Source organism: Parambassis ranga, chromosome 19 (assembly GCF_900634625.1).
Source record: "Parambassis ranga chromosome 19, fParRan2.1, whole genome shotgun sequence".
Taxonomy (NCBI): Eukaryota; Metazoa; Chordata; class Actinopteri; family Ambassidae; genus Parambassis; species Parambassis ranga.
In genome coordinates, this window is record NC_041039.1 from 788,375 (window position 1) to 805,077 (window position 16,703).

Sequence of the window (16,703 nt, forward strand, 5' to 3'; positions counted from 1 at the left end):
CTTGCATTTCAATAGGGCTCTTGCACCATTCGGTGCTCGGGCCCTGACTAGAAAAGGCATTTTCTGAAGAAAATGCAAGTTTGATTGCTGCAGCTGAAGCATTGCTGATGTGAAGGATTGCTCTGAATTGCTGGAGAATCTGCAATCTGAATTTAATTTGCTGAAACACGGTTAAGAATTTGAAAAGATAAAGCTCTTATTTTGAAAAGTAGAAAATCTTGATAGGAGATACATCTAGCAGATGACCCTCGTTGAAGGGCTCTCTCATAGACTTCAATGTTAAATGGCTTTTAAATTTTTATTAATATTTTGAAAACGAAACCTATTTGAACAAATCCGAATACAATTTTAATAGCCCTTGAAGAGCTGAACAGAATGATGTCTGAACGGTTTGTGTAGCTGAAAGCATGTGGAACTAGTTGCATGTCAAAGTTGAAGGTGGTTTTGAAGGCTCCTCCATAGACTCCCATGTTAAAAATAATGCCGAAATTGCTTAATACTTAAAAAATTATATGTTTTTGAAAAAAATCTTGAACTTGACCCGGAATGTCCTCTGTGAGATAAACATTTTGATAGTTGAATGGCTGAAATCCGTCAGAAGAAAGATCAACATGAGTAGGTAATAATATGAAGTCATATTTCTGTGTAGCATCGACACTGTAGAAACAGCCTAGCTACATACCCTGTAAAGCAGTTTGATTGTGATCTCCACATATCTGTAACCTACTGCAGACTTTGTAGCTAATGGACAACTCAAATCTACTTTCCATGTTTGAAATGCATTTCTTTATGTCTCTTAAGCAGATAAAATCTACCCTCCTTCTGCCTCTGTGCTGTCTGAAAGTATGCTACAGCTGAGCCCTGTATATCTGAAACCAATCTCCTCTTTAAAAAGACTCCCAGAAGGCCTGAGTCTTTCAAAATAAAAAGATGGGAAGGCTTCAGCACTGAATGTGGACAAATTAAAATTTAAAAGAAAGTGACAGTGAATGGACTCTACTTGGCACTGAATTTACAAATGTGAAATTCAAACTCTATCCATTAAACTATTTGCTGCGACATTTAAGTTCATTGAAGAGAAGTGGTCAATTATTCTGCAGTGTGAACAAAAAATGTTCTTTTTGTTCTTTTTTCATATTGAGTATGCAAAATCTAGGAAGGCAATGCAACAGCACATGCTATCCAATTGATTAGTTTGATTGCAGAGCAATCGAACTTTAGTTCTTCTACTTATTTATTAGTTTGATTGCAGAGCAGTCTATGAGAGAGTTCTTCAGAGTCTTCAACTTTTAAAAGTTTTCAGCGCCTGCATACTTTCAGCTACAGAAACCGTTCATATATCAAAATGTTCAGCTTCTTCTGCTCTTTTCAGCTATTACTTTTTAGAGTTCTGCTGTTTATAGTTTTCAAATGGTTAACAGTTTTATACCAAGTGGTTTTGAGGTCTCCTCTGAGTTTAACATTAATGTGTATTGCATGGAAACTTCAAAGGCAGAGTGTGTGACGTCATCGCTCAGAGTGCGGGAGGGGAAAAAAATTAAACCAGTTTCTGCGTTTCTATCCTGCTGCCACATCTGCACCTTTTATCTGACAGGGATAATTTGGCCACCAGTTCGAAGGAAAAATGGTCTGGGTTCTGATGGTGTCGGTCTTAAAACTCAACACCAAACCGTTTTGCCTGTAGATCATAATGTAAAACCAAAAACGGAGAAGCAGAGCTGCCATATTTTCTAACTCGCTGCCATCTCCACATCTTTGATGTCACAGGCATAAAATACTATACTGTGTGTAGAGCAACTTCTTGTGATTCTGACGGTGTTCTTATTTTTTGTCTAAAGGCTTCGGTTTGGACAAAAAGAGAAGTTGTTCGGAGGGTGCAACCCCCATTAAAATACATGGGATCTGCCTGAGAGGAGTAAAAGGAGAATCACACATTAATTAGGCAGGCAGGGCTGTTACCATGGTGACAGGCTGACACACAGAGGCATACAAAGCAGCCATATTTGTAGTCTTTATCCATCATTACGCATGATATCTGCCATATTCATTGCTATGGAGCTGTTTGCTACATATCTACATCAAAATCATTTAGTCTCCCTAAGCCTCAGCTATTATTCCAAGATCAGACAATTCACCTGCTGTTCAAAGCAATTATTCAGCTCCTGTTCAGATTAATTCAGCTACTTTTATGAGTGATTCAGCTGTTTTATGACTGCTTCAGGTAATATTCAGATTAATTCAGCTGTTTTATGAGTGATTCAGCTAATATTCAGATTAATTCAGCTGTTACATGCAAATTTCATATTCTCAAAGATTTCAAAGCAATCGTTCAAATAAGCTTTCAAAGCAATGCTTCAGCTTCTGCAATCAAACTAGCATTTTCTTCAGGAAATGCTTTTTCTAGTTAGTTTGATACGACAATGATAAACTACATTCTGCAGTATTATTAACAGCAAGGCTGGTTAAAATGTCTATATCTCAGTGTTTTTAGAACATGTTGCTTGCATAAACCAAAATAATCTCACTACAATTCAGTGTGTTAATGGATAGATTTAGTGATTAGTAAATTATTCTATTATGTTTACAAGTTGTTTACAAGTACCCCAACATTTTAGGCAACTGGCTTCAATTATAAAGAAATGTTTTTTTTTGTTTTTTTTTTTTAGCATTAAAATGTTTTATGATCGCAACATCCCCCTAATTTTAAAGTTCCACTCATTTACATTAAATGCCATTAATGATACAGTATATAGGTTTTTCAAATAAGTCCACCTTTAGTAAAGAATTAAGACATATGTATGAATGTGTATTGTAGAAAACAAATTCTTTGAGTTTTGTTCCAGACTTGTAACCATGACTTTTCAAACACACAAAGGTGGTTTCTAGAAAAAATAGATACATTTTGTTCAGTACTACTCAGATTTAGTTGTTTGTGGGTGTTTTGCTTTGATTGAGGCATCATCAAATTATTGGTGGTTCTCTGAGACAAAGCAAGACTAACGGCTGGCACCAAATTAGTTTGTAGGTCTACCAACTATTTGCTTCTTCTGTAGCACCAAAATGAACAGAATATCATTAATGAAATCAAATCTCTTAACTTTCTCCATTTGCTGTACATTTTGATGCTTTTCCTACATAGACCTCAGAGTTATCCCATTTCAACACAACCATCCTTTGTTTCACTGTGTTCTGTCAGTTCAGCATGCATCACTGTTCACATCTCACTGTGTTCTGTGTGTTTTCTTTGGGGAAGGTTGTTGCTGTGAATCTCTGATAATCTTTGTGTTTGAATACCTGTGTGTTTCAGTGATGAAGAGAAGATCGCCTCTCCAGAGAAATACTCAGTGTTGGAGTGTGTGGATTCAGAAAGAACAGGCATCAACACCTCAGCTACAGCCTGCTGTCCCCAAACAGGGTCAGACACAACACAAGTCCCATGCAACCATGCACACACACAAAGTACTTGTCTGTAAAAAGCAGTGCCTTTAGAGGTTCACACAAAAATAGTCATCAATGAGTTTTGTCTACAAACTAAAAGTTCAAATTATGAAATAAGTTGTATTTTAAGGACATTTTATTTATTTTACAGGAACAAAGCTCATTAATAAACAGGCAAAAAAACACTGTAAATGAGCTAGATGCATGTATGGGGTGATTTTAATCTGTTGTCCATTCAAAGTTTTTTTTTTTGTTTTGACATACAACAAGACTAAAATGATATCATATAATTAAAGTTGCATGCAGCATTGCGGGCCCTCGCAAACCTTGTGATCCGCGGGGTCATCGCAGTCTCCTCTCCTATGCTCTGCTCTCCTCTCATTTCCAGAGACGTTCAACAACATTTCCTGTGCGTTGGTGAAGGGTCAATTTCGTGGTGGCGCCACAGCCAGACCGAAGTGCTGCGTTTTTGATAATTTTTGGTCCCTGACCCCTTAAGGGCGAGTGCACCAATTTTCAGCCGTATCAAGCGATTCCCCTAGGAGGAGTTCGCAAAAGTGTGGGGTGTGCAAATTGGAACAAGGCGTGTTTTTTTTTTCAAAATGGCGGACTTCCTGTATATCGGGGAATTTTTGTCCAAGAGGCTTTTTTTCTTGTCACGAGGCGATACATCAGTGTACCGAGTTTCAGGTCTGTAGCACTTGCGGGGAATATTTTCACACTTTAGGGGGCGCTGCAGAGCCATGCAGCCACGCCCGGCAATGGCGACAGTGTCAAGTTGCGATTTTCGTCGGGGGACAATTTTGTGCCAAATTTGGTGAGTTTTTGAGCACGTTCAGGGGGTCAAAATCGTGATAATAATAATAAACGCTTGCATTTCAATAGGGCTGTCGCACCGTTCGGTGCTAGAGCCAGTGATTTTGTCCACATTGCATAAAGTATATAGGCAGTACTGCAGAAAATAGAGCGAGTTCCTTTGTAATGGCGAATGGTGTCCTGAGTGGACACAGCAAATTACAGCTCAAATGCATGAAATATGCAAGGCGTGAAAAGTTTTATAGCAGGGTCAGAAATTGCCAAAAAATTACCAAAAAAATAAAAATCGCAGACTTCCTTTTGGGTTTGGAGGGGGGTCAAAGAGACTTTTTTGTGTTTCTTGGGGTGATACATATGTGTGCCAATTTTCATGACCCTACCCAAAACAGGCAAGAGGGGCAGGCAGAAAAACCTATGAAAACACATTTTGTGTAGCCAGTAGGTGGCACTCTGTCAAAGCCTCAATATTATTGTATAGATGTGTTTAGGGTCAGAGTCTGATCGTACATGTGACATTTGGTACAGATCGGACAGTAAACACAGAAGTTATAGCAACTTCCTGTTTCCTGTGAAATCGCCAAACTTTGAGGCCACGCCCCGGCCACACCGTCAGACTTTTGAAAGAGTTTTGAAATGCATCTATTCCCTATGGTGTCCTGAGTGTACACAGTGAATTTCAGCTCAATTGGATGAAATATGCGAGGCGTGAAAAGTTTCGTAGCAGGGTCACAAATTGCCAAAAATGACCACAAAATTCAAGATGGCGGACTTCCTGTTGGGTTTGGAGGGGGGGGTCCAAGAGACTTTTTTGTGCGTCTTCGTGTAACACACAGGTGTACCGAGTTTTATAATTCTACACAAAACAGGCCAGGGGGGCAGGCAGAAAAACCTATGAAAACACAAGATTTTGTGTAGCCAGTAGGTGGCGCTCTGTCAAAGCCTCAATATTGTTGTATAGATGTGTTTAGGGTCAGAGTCTGATCATACATGTGACATTTGGTACAGATCGGACAGTAAACACAGAAGTTATAGCAACTTCCTGTTTCCTGTGAAATCAGCCAGACCGTATGATGGTGCAGTGCTGTGTTTTTGATAACTTTTGGTCCCTAATGCTTTAAGAGTAACCAGACCAATTTGCAGGTGGATTGGACAAATCCCTTAGGAGGAGTTTGCAAAAGCACAGGGAGTGAATAATGCAAAATGGCAAGGTTTTTTCAAAATGGCGGACTTCCTGTTCATTTTAGAGGATACCTCCAAGAGACTTTTTTGTCTTCTCGAGGTGATACATATGTGTACCAATTTTCATGTCTGTAGGTCAAACAGGGACTCAGATCTCATTCTACAGGACGCTGCTGAGTCATGTGGCCACGCCCACATATGACGATAATGTGATATGAAAAGGTGCAGGGGCTGATGTCATGATAGAGTAAGAGGCAGGTAGGATCAATAAATGAAGAAACACAGCAGCTTTCTCTATGGTGGCGAAGGGTCAACTTTGTGTCGTTGCACACGGTGTAACATTGAGCTGCATTTTTGATAAGTTTTGCTCAACCATGTCTTCAGAACCATGTGACAAAATCTCAGGTCTATCAGAGTATTTCCCAAGGAGGAGTTCATTAAAATATGAGGTGTGAAACATGGCCTGAACACAATTCATGCTGCCAGTAGGTGGCGCTATGAGAGTATCAGCTCATTAGTATATCAATCTGTTCAGAATGTTCAGAGCCATTTTCCGTTTGGTGCTCGGGCCCTAATGACCAAGCCAGAGATCAAGATTACAAATTAAATGTGCTGGCCCGAATACCATGTTTGTTTGTGGGAGGACCTGAACTGTACATGTGCTTATAATCGGCTTGTCAAAGCTCCAGCTGCACCTGACCTTTATCTTTTTATTAAACATGGTAATGTGACTCCAGACAAGCAATTCAGTTGTCTGTCTTCTTTCTTTTATGCAGTGAAAAATGTCAATCAACTGTGGAGCTTCCAAACGGTCCTTTAGAGGAAATGTCCAGCATCGAGGAGGCCAAGTAAGTGTGATGGCCTTGTGTACTGTATAAGAGTTTAATCTTACATCACTAATCAAAGAGACTGCTGAAATTTAATGAGGCAAAGAAAGGTTTAAAGTTTGTATTTTTGTGGCAGTTCTGTTTAGATCCAAAAGATTAGGCAGTTTCACTAAACATCATTTGGCAGATGACAGGAGGAAGCATCTGCCTATCATCTCTGACCTGAGTCCTTCCAGGTCTTTGCTCTTCAGTCCGGTGGCACCCAGGCAGCCACAGTTAATCACAGTTGTTCAATGTATGTGGTTTGGTGCATTTCAGAAGCATCCTTAAAATGACCATCCACTTTGCTCTGTGAAAAGAGATGCACAGCCGAGCATTGGCAATCTGCACTAATAGACTTAACACTAGAATGCACATTTCAGAAGCAACCCTCTGGTCTGCTGTGCAAACGATACATTCTGTTGCGCCAAAAATGTGTCAATTGCTAGAAACTGCTGTGAATTCACAAATGAATGCACAGTATGGGAGGGGGGGAAATCACAGACTCACTAGCTATTAGTACAAAGGATTTGCAGCAGATCCCCCCCCCCCCCATATGCAAGTGATTGGAAAATTATCTCCAATCTCCACTTTCAAACTACTTTAGAATCATATGCCTGTAATGTTGTAACGCAGGTCTTGTGTAGTTGCCTAGTTATTCCTAAATAGTGTTTGTTTTCAGCGCTGATTTCAGTGTGGGTATGGCAGGTGGATAAAAATCAGCAGAGCAAGATGAAAAATTAGCACGCTGGTGGTTCGATCACGGTGGAAAAGATATGCTTTCGTTTTTCGATTCCTAGTAATTTTGCCCAGTATTGGCCCAAAACTGTTCTCCTGTATTAAATCTGTGAAACCACACTTTGAAAAGAATTGGATCAGAATCAGCCAAAATGTAGTTTCAGTCACCATGTCGGTCATATAAAAAGCGCACAAACAGGAATTTGACACAACAGCATGCTGATCTATCAGATCCTGCAAGAGACTCATGGTGGAGATGCAATATAGAAGCATAAATCTAATTTTAGTGTTGGCCCTGTGTCCTTGGGTGATAAGCTCTTAAAACTAAGGCAGATGACTGCATGAAGTGCAAAAATTGTTAATTATTGTTCCATTTCTTTATTTCCATTTCTATCCTAGGCAGGAACAAACTGCTGTGTTGGAGCCAACGGTAAATGGGCCAGCGTGAGGCTGACCTAATGCCTGCTAGTGGCCAACCTGTTCTGCCATGCAGGGCCCTTCTTCTGGCCAGCCAGCAGAGGTCACTGCTCAGAGCTGTACCAATCTCACGCCCCACCAGGACCAGCAATACTCCCATCGGCTCAACATTGACAGCCAGACAGACAGGTGTACAGACACAGGATGAACTGAAAGCAGAATGGGAGACATACTCAAATGGATAGAGTATTTTTTTTTCTGCATTTGTTTATAAACTGTTGTTCTTATGAGGTGATGTGCGGCTGATATCTTGACACTCAAAATTAAATAGTAATGTTGCTATAGTTAAAGAAATGATTGTATGAATAAAATATTTTATAAAAAGTAAAAACGTATACAGACACATACAATGAATTACCACAGAAATGGGAATAGCTGATTTGTGGTCCACTGAGCTGACATAATTGGTTATGTGGCAGAACAACCATAGGTATATTTAAAAATCACCCATGTTGGTCTCTGTGATTAAAACTACTCCTGCATATAGAAGCACATTTAAAACAAAAAAAAAAACATCAAAGTTTTATTTTTGCTGCAGTTATTTGTAAGTCTGTCTGTTGTGTTCTTCTGCATTGGGTAAGATTTAACAGGCTTTTTTGGTATTTTTTTAATTTATTACAGAAGTACGATGATGGTTATGTTTTGTTGTTAAAGAGCCATACCAGCCGTTCCTGCTCTTCTAGCAGGTTGCATTCATGTTAACTGGGTTCCTACCTCGCAGCTAGAAGGCAGAACAAGGAGATATGCTTTTTTTTTTTTTCTCTCAACACAGCCTGTACTGAGGAGTGAATTGTGAGGTTGAGTTTTCTAGCCCCACCTAAATGTCTTTAGAAACACAGTCCACATCTTTGGTCCAATACTTATTTTAGTTTTAAAATGCATTTTCACAGTGCGTATCTGACCAAAACATAGCTCCTGGCTGGAACATAAAACCTGTTCAAGTCAAACTACACACAGGAGCATGCAATAAAATGATTTAAATAGACAAAAGTCAGTGCAATGAAAGTAATCAGTATGTGCCAGCCTGTGTTTTAACTTTCATTCATTTTTACTTGAAAATGATATGACAAACATGTCAGTAGTTTTTTTTTTAATATATATATACTCCAGTTGCCTTGAAACATTGTTGGGACAGATTGCTTCAGTGAGGCAATTGTTCATCACTTTGTAATATACTTTGGAGGTGAATGCAGCATTGCAACATCGCAAAAATGTTTGTGAAAAGCAGACTGAGTTTCATGATCTCATGAAAACTTAGGATAATCCTTACTGGTAAAAAAGTCATTAATTTGTTAATGTTGTCTTTGTGCTTTTTTTAGAGAATTTGGTATTATTTATGCTGTTTAGTTGTAAATGAAACGGCACCTTCTCGTCTGTGAGAGAGGAGCTCCTAAATGATTATGAGCTGAATATGTCCACATTACTACAATAACTAGCTAGGACTTCAGTTATGAATATGCTGGCAGACTTGCGCTACATGAGAAGGTTGATACTGTCTCTTCTGGTCTGGAAAGGCCAATGGAAGAACAAGTGGATAAGGATCAGGACACCAGGGCAGTTTTGCTGCTTGTGACTCTGCAACCCAGTTCCATGTAAGTTATGGCTGATGATGTGTGTTGGCACTGTAGAATTCACAGTTGTTCATTTCACGCTTCCTGCTCACTTGTATTATTTTTAGCAATCTGAGTAGATAATTTACTGTTGTGCACCAACAATGAAATGGGGAAGACATTGTTTGCTATTGTTACATTAATGCCTAAAAGATTTATTGGAATATGAGTTTGTATTTAATATACATTGGTTTGGGGCGAACCAAATTAGAACGTTTAAGACCGCAAGCCTCTGTTCGCAGGGACTGTTAAACTGCGCGTTCACGTGAAATGGGCGGGGCTTAAGGTGATATGCAATTCATGAATTATATAACATGACACCATAAAACCGCCACTTATTGTTAAAATATAAGTATTATAGCAACAGCACCGTCCCGTTCGTGAATGTACCCAACACATTTGAAAAAGATGGGAAATAAGTGATGTCGAAGATCTTTTAGTTTATGTTCATTTAATTCATTTTTTAAAAACTACAAACAGTAAAAAAGGTGTTTTTGTCTGCAAAACTGAATGACATTGGTCAGAACAAGAATTCTGAGCTTACGTGAATATTTATTGTCTACAGTCTGAATGTGCTGCTGTGTGGCAGCACGGACGGAACTCCGCCTTTAACATCAAAATAAGTTGGGTTGACAGCTAGCATGATGGTTGCTAGTCTCCCACATTAAGCTCGATAGTTTCCCCTCGACTTTCATGGTTTTACGTGAATGCTGGACGTCCTCCGCTTATGCAGTGTCTAATGTTAGCCTGAAACATGCAGGATAGGTATAACGACATAGGCTTCGTCCAGCAAATCCTCGGTTTGAATTTAGTGCCGAGAAAAAACAGCAATGATACATCTCTCAGCGACTTCTCAGGTGGGCTAATGTTTGGTAGCTTGTAAGCTACATATGCTATGTGTCAGAGCTAAATTGTTTGACTTAAATTGTGTTTAGGGCAATGAACACGACTCAAAGTGGTATATGAAGTGGTTTACCTTTCATTAATGATAGATACGTTTAAATATGCTTAATTGTCGCGTGTCTTGTGGCTTATTTACCAATGTTAGTTTGAACGCGTTAGCATTGTTTAGGTACGTTCCAGCCGTGAATCGTGCTAACTTCCTGCTTCATGTAAGAGGTTGTAGTCGGAGGTTTTTACAATAGATTAGCAAACAAGTATATTAAATAGTATCACAGCATTGCATCGTTTCATACTGTTGAACTTTGCACCCTTCTTTGTACACAAACGTGGCAACATATGTAAACGATTAATACGTGAATATTGTTACAGTATGTGCCCTTTCCTTATACATCATAGTTAAGTGGTAGTTTCTAACACTCCTGTCATTTTAGTGGTATGCGTTGTACAAATAATAAAATGTAATATACTATTACCACTTTATATTAGCATATATGCATATATGTAATATCTATCTGTCTAAGGTCAGAACTTCTGAGAAAATGAGTTTATCCGTTTAAGTTAAAAAAAAAAAACAGGTCCTCCCAAGTGTATGTCCTTAGAAGCTGTCTGACTATTAGTAGAACCACAAATAACTGTCGTTTTATTGCTCCATTACTGTATATGATCTGTACTCTGGCTTGACAAGATGCATGACTGTATTGTTTTGTGTTTGTCAGAGATGTGGTACGGAGTGTTTCTGTGGGCAGCGGTGTCCTCTCTGTTTTTTCATCTGCCTGCAGCTTTACTCTCTCTTACCACACTGCGCCAGCACAAGATGGCTCGATTCATGCCCATTGCAATTCTTCTCATGGGGATATTGGGACCAGTTTGTGGTGGAGTTCTCACTAGTAAGTCTTTTGCTTGTGTTTATATTTTCTCGATAATGCATACAGTATACTCTTTGATGCGTGACTGAACCATACAATAAGTGGGTGTTTTATGCCATTTTTGTTAAAAAAATAATTATATATATAATATTTTGGTCCACAAAAGAATGATTTCATGTTTAAAATGTAATATTTTTTACATTTGTAACATTTTAAAACATTTTGTGAATTATAAGACACAAAATGCAATAGAACAATGTCACATAAGTTTTGTGTGTGTGTGCATGCGTCCATGTGTTTGTGTGAGAGTCTGAGAGAGTATGTATGTGTGTGTCTAGACAGTTCCTCTCTCTTTTCTTGCCACCTTGTCTCATCATTGTAAGCAGTTGTGACAAACTACCTGTTTCTGGCTGTGATTATCAAACACATGTACGTTTCCCAAACACATGTATGAATACCCAAAAAATGAAAATACTTGCATGTATCAGATCTCGCTGTGTAAAATAGTATTCTTATAATATACTCTGAGGTCTGTGTGGTCAGAGAAGAATATATTTTTCTGACAGTCACGGTTGATAAAAATCCAAGGTTCCCATGAAATTCCATAAGAAGTGAATGCAGGTTATCTTTGACCAACTTATGTAAAATAGCTGTAATGATACAAAAACTACACTTTATTCAAATGTATGAAAGTTTACTTAAATATTTAAATGGGATAATAACATGTATGAAATCCAAGAACACATCACCGGGTGATTTTAGACCCACTTATGCATCTAAGGGATAACCAACATTGCATTGTTTTTTTTGTTTTATTTTATTTGGAAATAAATGCATTTAGCATCAAAGCAAATGCTTATAATGCCAGTGAGGGTATATGTAAACTATGTGTTGAAACTGGCGGCACCTTGATTCAACACGCTATTACACACACCTAAAAGTACACCACAAAAAACTGTTGAAACAAGCTGTGCAGTGAGTGAATATAAAAACTTTAAAAAAAGATTTAACTTTAAGATCAAAGAAGACATATCTTTTTTTGTTGTAAAATGGGTGTTGTCACTGTTAACACTGGTTTTGGCATACATTTATTATCCAGTGGGAATGTTTCTCACGATGGCATTCATGTTTGCTTGTAAATGTACAGTGGTGTCACAAAGTTGAGCCCAGTTGCCTTGACTTAAACACGTAATACTTGTAATAAATGATTCACTGGTTTATCTGACAACAGGTGCAACTAAGAGACAAAGCTGCAATAATGCAATAATAATTGTGTTATTTTTGTTTGTTTTTAGGTGCAGCCATAGCAGGTGTATACAAAGCAGCAGGAAAGACGATGATGTCTTTGGAGGCTCTTGTCTTTGGAGTTGGACAGTCGTTCTGCGTCCTCATCATCTCTTTCCTCAGGATACTTGCTACACTTTAGCATTGCTAAAGCCAGCTTAGAGCGGATTTCTGGGTCTCAACAGGATCTGAAATTAACATGGTACTGAACTTGATTCCAGCTGAATCCTGGGAGAGCCAATGACATAATGTCAATGATTATTGCAGCCCCAGCGTAGATCTGTTCAACTACCAAGGGGAAGAACAGTGTGTAATCTTAAGGTGTGTCTTATGCAGCACTGAAAACTTTGTTGAGCCATCTGTAAGACATTTACTGGACAGCACAATGATACATTCACATTATACAGTAAACACTTACTACAGCATAAGTTTTCTCCCCCAGCAGTGATTATTCCAAAGTTAAGCTCAAACCTTAAAAAAAGATTTTGCTTTATTTTTGTCATAAATGATGCAATGGCAGCATTATGCTGTTCTCCCCTGTTGCCAGGGGTTACACTTTAGCAGCAGGATGACTGTAACCTCTCTCAGGAGTGTGCATGCATTTATTTGAGTCTATACAATGACAGGGAGACAGAAGAGCGAGCAGACTGACAGGCTAAAGCACTGTTAAAACAGTAAAATGATGGTTATATGCAAGATTCTTGCTTTTTCTCTTGAGGCCTTAATTTGTATTTTCTAACCTCCAAAGTGGTGTGTTTATCTTCAGGGCTGTGAAACTCTGCTACTCCTTTTGTTCATCCTCAAGTCTGGCTGCCTGTGTGTGATTGTTGAAGTCCAAATGATTTATATGTTCCTGTCTGTTTCTCAGCTAAGTTAGACAGAGCCTTTTGTAGCCCTGTTCAAGTCCTGATCACTAGAGAGTGTCATCAGAGTAGTTCTCTTTTGAATGATTGTATGTTTTACACGTTTTTATGACACTGTTTTGTATTTATTTCCAATTATTTATGACAAAAAAAACAAATCACTTATTTTTCTGCATTAAATGGGCATACTACAGTTCCAATTAATGTGTGCATTCTCTTGGATTTTTTATGGGCTCATTAAATTCCCAATTTTGTAGCGGTGAATGCTGTCAGTTGCTTTTGGTAACTTTGTCCGGTCAAACTAATGGCTCCGTTTGCCATTTCCCCTAAGTATACAGGTATATGAGCGCTGTCAGTAGTTACAGTTCACAGGGCTCGTGTTTTAGATTTCATATTTAATCACAATGCCATTAAGGGTATCCAGCCTTTCAGCTGTTAATGGAAGAGAAAGATGATGTGTCCCATTCAAGTAGCAGAGCTTTAGTCATGTTTGAGGTTCAAGGTTCAAGTGTTTTCTTTTGTCCTTGATGTTTGGAAGTGTCATCATGAACTTTGCAAACCAGCAGTAAGGTCAGTTGTTGGTTTTTTAGGTTTAGATTTTTGTTTTAGTATTTTAACACTTCCACCCAGACAAGTGTTATCACTGAGTAGGTAATCTGGCAATCAAAGGGCTTGTATGGATAAGGCAGCTGAAAGCTGGAATTGTTAAATAATTTTCCTGGTGAAAAGTAGAGCTTCACTGTTCAACACCTAGTAGCATAGATGAGAAAGTCTGTTACACATGTCATTTGTTGTCTATTTTTCAATCCCAGTAATCAGGGCTGCTGTCTTTGTTTATCTCTGGGAAGATGATTAAATCAGAGAAGGACAGATAGTGGTGACTCAATGGGGACTCAAATGTGGGTGTGTATATCACATTGAGTTTTAGGTGTCCAGAATGCTGGAATAGTTGTTACACCTAACAAGAATGATTACAACATGTGTTAGAATACCTTAGTGTGATTAGATACAGAGTGGACTTACTTACAAGGACTTGTAGGCCTTTTTTACTGGTACTTGAGTAAAGAAAAACTAAGGAAACTAACTGAGAATCACACATTTTAAGGGTGTAAAAAGGCACTTTGGCTGAAGCAGAAACAAACCTTGTCAATCATGATTGTGTTTTAATCCATATGTTGGGAGTGTTTTTTTATGGATGTCTTAGCATACATGGTTTTAACCCTCAGAGCCCTAAGCCATTAGGGTTTTTTTTCTTTTTTTGACATTTTTAGTGACTGTGAGTTCATGGTTCAATGCAGTTGTGAAGTCCTATCTTCATTACACAGGTGCACTCCAGGGAAAAAGCACAATGATGGCAAGTCAAACGTGTCTTTGTGCAGTATAACGCATTTAGAACAACAGTAATCATAAAAAAAGAACATTTTGATTATAAAATGTCATTTCTTACAAAAATGTCACACTTGAATCATGTTTTTCTGCACACTGTTGTGGCCAATACTGCAAACTGTCTGACACCATCACACTTAGAACAGCCAGATTCTTTACTGTCAGTAACTGTTTAGTCTCTGTCATCTCCTCTCTGCTCCTACCATGTGCGCGTGTTGGCCAAAGCACACGATGTGTTTGAGGCTCTCCCCACACAGAGTCCAGAGCGTGTACAGATGACTGTAATGAAGACAACTATTTGTCAAACTACTAAATACAGGACAGCAATGTGCGAGTGCCCGTCGACTATGCAATGACAACATTTTGGGGGGGGGGGGTGGGGTTTACACTGCTGTTTGTTCAAGGTTTTTTTTTAGTGCAAATTAAGTGCCAATATTCTTATTTTTATGTAATAAAAATTTTTGGACCAAATGATGGTGTGTCTTCCTCTTTTATCCACTATTAGTGGATACTACATAGTATTGATGGCTGAAGCACGTTACCTGCAGAAAAGAATGTGGTCATCTTCATCAGGACAGTAAAAGGTGAGTAGCAGATATGAATGTTTTAAAAATGCTGCACGTGAAATCCTCAAGAAGTGATTCTCTACCTACTCAGGTACTCACACTAATTCACATTTACCCCTTTCGCGCACACAAGCACACACACATTCTGGTGCTACTAATCTATTCAGGGTAGCAGTGAGAATCAGTAGGAATCAAAATGTGTATACCCTAATATATGGTACTATTACCAGGATGTTCTGTTAAATCCTGTTGCATTTTGCAGCCACCATACTTTTTGATTATTCTGACCCATGACCCTCTGTATGTCACATAGTTAAATTACACCAGCAGAGCACGGTGAGCATTTTGTGTATCAGATTGGATAAATGTAGCATTTTCCAACCAACCAATTCAATCAGGGGACAAAGAAGCCCAAATGGAAGTGAAATTGCAATATCATAATGTATGCAAACTGATTCAAGAGCATTTCATGTTATTTAGAACACAGGCCAATGCTGTGTCTCATAAATACTTTTACAAACTTTCAGTTTGTACACTTAAAAAGATGCTATACAAACAGAATTGAACTTATATGAAATATACAGTATTTAGTGCGCTAAGGTCTAAATTTGCAATCAAAATTATTCAACCCCATTACATTTTAGGTTTATTGGCAAAATATAATTTTTTTAAACTTGCACAAGAACAGTTTAAATAAATAAAACGAATATTACAAGTATTGTATCTAAATTCAACACTAAAACCTACTTTTAATGACTACTGCAGTCTCAAATTTATTCAACCCCCTGAACAGAATTCTTCATAAGGCATTTAAAATCAGATGTGGTCTGATACCTGGACTGTTGAAGGTCATGTTTGATTGCATGTTAAAAATATATCTATGTCAAGAGAATTGTCCAAAAAGTTCAGAGAAGAGATCATTGCCTTGCATCAACAAGTAAAAGGATACAAAAAGCTGGCAAAGGCATTGAGTCTTCCTAGAGATACAGTTGGATGCATAGTTCACAACATTAAAGAAACAGTGACTACACTGCCTGGACATGGCAGAAAGACAAACCTTTCAACAGCTCACTGCAGCAACAGACCTGCAGCAAGACTTACTGGCAGCAGGCACTGTGGTTTCAGTTTCCACAGTAAGGCCCATATCAAACACAAAAGGGCTCCATGCCAGAACTCCAAGACATACACCACTATTGTTCCATTAGCACAAGAAGTTGGCTCCAATTTGCTTAAAACTAAAATAAATAAAAGAGGTTTTGGGATTCTGTTCTGTGGAGTGATGAAACAAAACCGTCATAAAACTGTCATATTTGTTCTCTGTAATGTATGTTTGCTGCATGTTTGTTCTCTCTCTCTCTCTCCCTTATCCTCTCTGTCCTGTCTACCTCTTCTCCTCCTTCACCCGGCCGACTGTCAGCAGGAAGGTTCTCCTTATGAGTTAGGTTCTGTTCAAGGTTGCTTCCTGTTAAAAGGGAGTTTTTCTTGCCACTGTTGCTCATAAGGGGGATCAGGCTCTGGTTCTCTGTGTGTTTTGAGTACACCCCTAAGTACTTGTAATCGTCCACCACCTCCAGACTGACCCTTTTGCTGTTGGTAGGGGTCACTGAAGCCTTTGTCCTCCCCATATCCACTACCAGTTCCTTCATCGTTGCCACATTAGGCTGTAGGTGGTTACTAGCTCCAAGTGACAAAGTTATCCACCACGACCCTG

At 38.7% G+C, this 16,703-nt stretch overlaps 2 protein-coding genes across 6 annotated transcripts in view; both read left to right on the plus strand.

Moving 5' to 3' along the window:
- ppp6r3 (protein phosphatase 6, regulatory subunit 3) overlaps window positions 1–7,808 on the plus strand; it is a 33,463-nt gene extending 25,655 nt beyond the window's left edge. For all 5 annotated transcript variants that reach the window (XM_028432192.1, XM_028432195.1, XM_028432194.1 and 2 more), the window contains 3 exons: window positions 3,308–3,415; window positions 6,210–6,281; window positions 7,437–7,808. In XM_028432192.1, coding sequence (XP_028287993.1) covers window positions 3,308–3,415; window positions 6,210–6,281; window positions 7,437–7,485 — 229 coding nt within the window. In that variant the 3' untranslated portion in view covers window positions 7,486–7,808. The remainder of the gene's footprint in view (window positions 1–3,307; window positions 3,416–6,209; window positions 6,282–7,436) is intronic.
- Window positions 7,809–9,697: 1,889 nt separating this feature from the next.
- tmem170a (transmembrane protein 170A) lies at window positions 9,698–13,244 on the plus strand. Its single transcript, XM_028431984.1, has 3 exons — window positions 9,698–9,981; window positions 10,744–10,914; window positions 12,189–13,244. Exons 1-3 carry the CDS (start codon window positions 9,879–9,881, stop codon window positions 12,317–12,319), a joined length of 405 nt encoding a protein of 134 aa, XP_028287785.1. The 5' UTR covers window positions 9,698–9,878; the 3' UTR covers window positions 12,320–13,244.
- The last annotated feature ends 3,459 nt before the right edge of the window (window positions 13,245–16,703 follow it).